At 47.8% G+C, this 3,459-nt stretch overlaps 1 protein-coding gene across 1 annotated transcript; it reads right to left on the reverse strand.

Annotated features, from left to right (window-relative positions):
- Positions 1–428: 428 nt before the first annotated feature.
- LOC122006205 (divinyl chlorophyllide a 8-vinyl-reductase, chloroplastic-like) lies at positions 429–2,369 on the reverse strand. The gene is made up of 2 exons (XM_042561619.1): positions 886–2,369; positions 429–786 (listed from the first exon to the last, which is right to left on the reverse strand). The coding sequence occupies exon 1, from the start codon at positions 2,232–2,234 to the stop codon at positions 996–998; it is 1,239 nt and encodes a 412-aa protein (XP_042417553.1). The 5' UTR covers positions 2,235–2,369; the 3' UTR covers positions 429–786; positions 886–995.
- Positions 2,370–3,459: the final 1,090 nt, after the last annotated feature.

Consider the following 3,459-nt stretch of genomic DNA (forward strand, 5'->3'; position numbering starts at 1 on the left):
CCGGCACTGCCGAGGTTTCGTTGTCCTCACCTGCTTTCACACTTGCATTAGCGTCCACGTGCTCACCGGGCAATGAGTCAGCTGCAACCTCTGTTCCCGCCGCCACAGCATCTAGGCTATCCGGATCCCGCCTCGACGAGAAGTACTCCTCGGAAGACGAACCTTTAGCCGCCAGCTTCGCCTCCCCGTCAGCCGGGGCCTTTTTGGCGTCGTCCACAGCCGCAGAATCGCTTACCTTGGTCGAGTCGGCGCCCTTCTCCTCCGACCTTTTACCCTCAGCGACGCTGGACGACCGACGGAGCAAGCGGCGGGTGATGGTGTTCCCGGTGGCGACATCCTGCTGCTTGGAGCCGCCGCAACCCATGTCGACGGAGGAGAGGAAGAGTGAAAAAATACTACAATATAATTACGAGATCCGCGATCAATGTGGGTGGAATTAATGGAGGAAAGGTGGTGCAATTATAAGAACAGACGAGCCATCGAGGGCAGCTTCGAAGACAGGAAAGGCGAGAGATTTGAGGAGAAGGAAGCTGCCAAGCGCGACTAAATCTGGCTCCTCCAAAATCTAGCAAATTTCTAAATTTTGGAAATCAATCTCTCATCTTTAGCATCTCTTGTTTCTTTCCTGCCCTATTTCTGGCCTCCTCCTAACTCCTGATACACACAACACATATGCAGAGGATCTTCACGGAGCTTTCGCGGAGAGGAGGAAAACAGAATGTGAATTATAGACTAAACCGTTGTTTAACCAATGATCGAGATTGATTTCCTCTTCATCAACACCAACTGTTTTGTAACGTCAACAATAGAAACATACGAGCAATACGAAAACAATTTAGTAAATGGCAATCAGAAATTGCTTTAAGAATGCATATCATTACTCACAGGCAAGAACACAAGAACAGTGGGTTTAGAATTAGCAGAGCTTTTCGCAGCCAAGCTCTTCTTTGTTTGCAATTTAACGCAAAAAGTCTGAGTCGTTGGTCGTGTGGCGACTAGAAGATGGTTTGTTCTCCCAGTTCCTGACCAGCCATTCCTTCTCTGATCACCCTGGCGAAGAAATCTTCCAATGTGTCTTTCCCGTAGCTCGGCGTCTTCTCGGCGCTGTACTCCCCGGTTTCCGGGTCCAGGACCAGCATGCTCTCCGCCGCGTAGTACCTCCCGATCTTGCCGAACTCGGCCGCATCCTCCAGCGATGGGAAGATTTTGGCGAGGAAATCGAGAACTCCGATCACGTAGTCCATGACTTGTATGGGCACCTTCAAGAACTTGGGCTCCCGGCCGAGCAGCTTAAACAGTAACTCCCCCTGCTCCAATGGCGTCAATGCCTTGCCCGGCCCGCCGATAGGCAGAATCTTGCATGCCTTGTCCTCGTCCATCACGCAGTCGGCGATGAAGGCGGCGAGGTCAGCCTCGCTGATGGGCTTGCAGGCACAGAGCCGCCCGTCGCCGAACATCACATAGGGCTTCCCGTCCTTGACGATCTCCACCTGCCCGCCCAGGCTCTTGAAGAACGCGGTGGGCCGCACGATGCTGTAGGTGAACGCCGGGTCGCGCGCCGCCTCCTCCACCAGCTCCGCCTCGAACTTGAGCTTGGCGCGCTGGAACTCGAGAAGCGGCTTCTGGACGCAGATGGCGGAGAGGAGGACGAAGTGGGAGGCCCCGAGACGGCGCCCGGCGAGGAGACTGTTCCTGGACGCGCCGTAGTCGACCTTCCACGAGTCGCTAATGCCGCCTCCGCGGCTGGCGAGACAGCAGACGACGGCATCGATGGGGCGGCCTAGGGCGTCGAGGGCCCCGGCGAGGGCGTCGGGGTCAGTGACGTCCGAGAAGCAGACGGTGGAGCCTGCGAGCTGCTGGTCTGTGCGAACCTTGTCGTCGCGGCCGCGGATGCCGCTGCGGTCGCGGGCCACGGCGATCACGTTGAAGCCGCGGCGACAAAGTTCACGGACGACGAACTTGCCGATGTAGCCGGTGGCGCCGGTGACGAGAACATTGACGTCTTTGGGTGATTCTGATCGGAAGGACTGGGCGAATTTGGTTACTGGAGGAGGAGGGGAAGTGGATCCGTTGATGGTGAGGTTGAGTGTGTGTCGTTTGAAGAAATGCCGAGGAGAGAAGACGATGGAGGAGGAAGTGGACGGAGAGGAATTGGAAAGGAAAGAAAGATGGGAAGGGGGGAGGAAGAGGGCAGAGGATTGGGCGAAGGAGATGGTGGGAGAGGAGAGCAACATAGCAGTCAGTGGTTGTGTTATTTGTGAAGAAGAGGTTGGAGATTTGGGTAAAGTTTATTGGATGTTGTGGATGTTTGCAAGAAGCTTGTGGATAGCATGAGATCTTCACTACTACACATTTGTTAGGAGAACTGAGATTATGACCTAACTTTGTGGCATTAGCTGATTTTAATGAATCGGATTTTTTTTTTTTCCAATTGCTATAAATCTATTCAAATTCACTGCGAACCTTTTTTTTTTTTAAACATTGTGAATTGTTTTTTCTCCTCATGTGCATCATTTTCATCCCCATAAATTTTCTCAAATTGTAGTTGTTTCACATATTATAGTTTTTGATTCTTAGTGTTTATATGCTTAGAAAATGAATATAAAGATGATTATCCATTAATAGATTTTTAAAAAATCAATATTACTAATTAAATCTACATCTAAAAATCCTTCTAACATAAGTTTATCATTTCTGTCAGTTTTGATGTGTTTAGGGCCATCAACAAATCTGGATAAAAATTCGCTAATAATAATACAATATCCCAAGAATGTTGGGCATATACAGATTCAAGAGGCTCAAGGAATATCCTTTAGTGGCGTCCAGTAGTTGAGTATGATGATTTCATGTCTCATAGTGAATTTGCTCCAAATTTATTAAAAATTGTGCAGATTTCAAAAACTAGCAGTACCCAATCTAGGCCTTTGAAATTAGGTTTGAGGGCATGGAAAGACTCAGAGAGATATAAGGAACTCACTAATGGTGATTTTTGTCGGTTCCGATGTGTCTAGGGTCATCAGTAAATTTCAATCAAAATATATTAATGGTCATACAATATCCAGAATGAAGAATGTTGGACATGTATAAATTCAGGAGGCTCCAAGGAATCCTATAATGGTGTATTAGAGTTAGTACAATGATCCTAGGTCCATCAATGTGTTTAGTCAAATTTACTAAAGATTGTGTAGATTTTAGAAACTGACAGGATACATTTTAGGCCTTGAAAATGAGGTTTGAGGACGTGATGATACTCAGGGTATGCAAGAAACTCATTTGTCTTAATTTCATTTGGTTCTGATGTGTTTAGGGTCATCAACGAGTTTTGACCAAATTCCTTAATAACTCTACAGTGCCTAGAATCAAGAATGTTAGACATGTGTATACTTAAGAGGCTTAGAGGTGTTAGTGCAATCGACTCCAGCGTTTTGATATTTTGACAATATATTTAATAAAATTTAG

Source organism: Zingiber officinale, chromosome 7B, assembly GCF_018446385.1.
Source record: "Zingiber officinale cultivar Zhangliang chromosome 7B, Zo_v1.1, whole genome shotgun sequence".
Classification (NCBI taxonomy): Eukaryota; Viridiplantae; Streptophyta; class Magnoliopsida; order Zingiberales; family Zingiberaceae; genus Zingiber; species Zingiber officinale.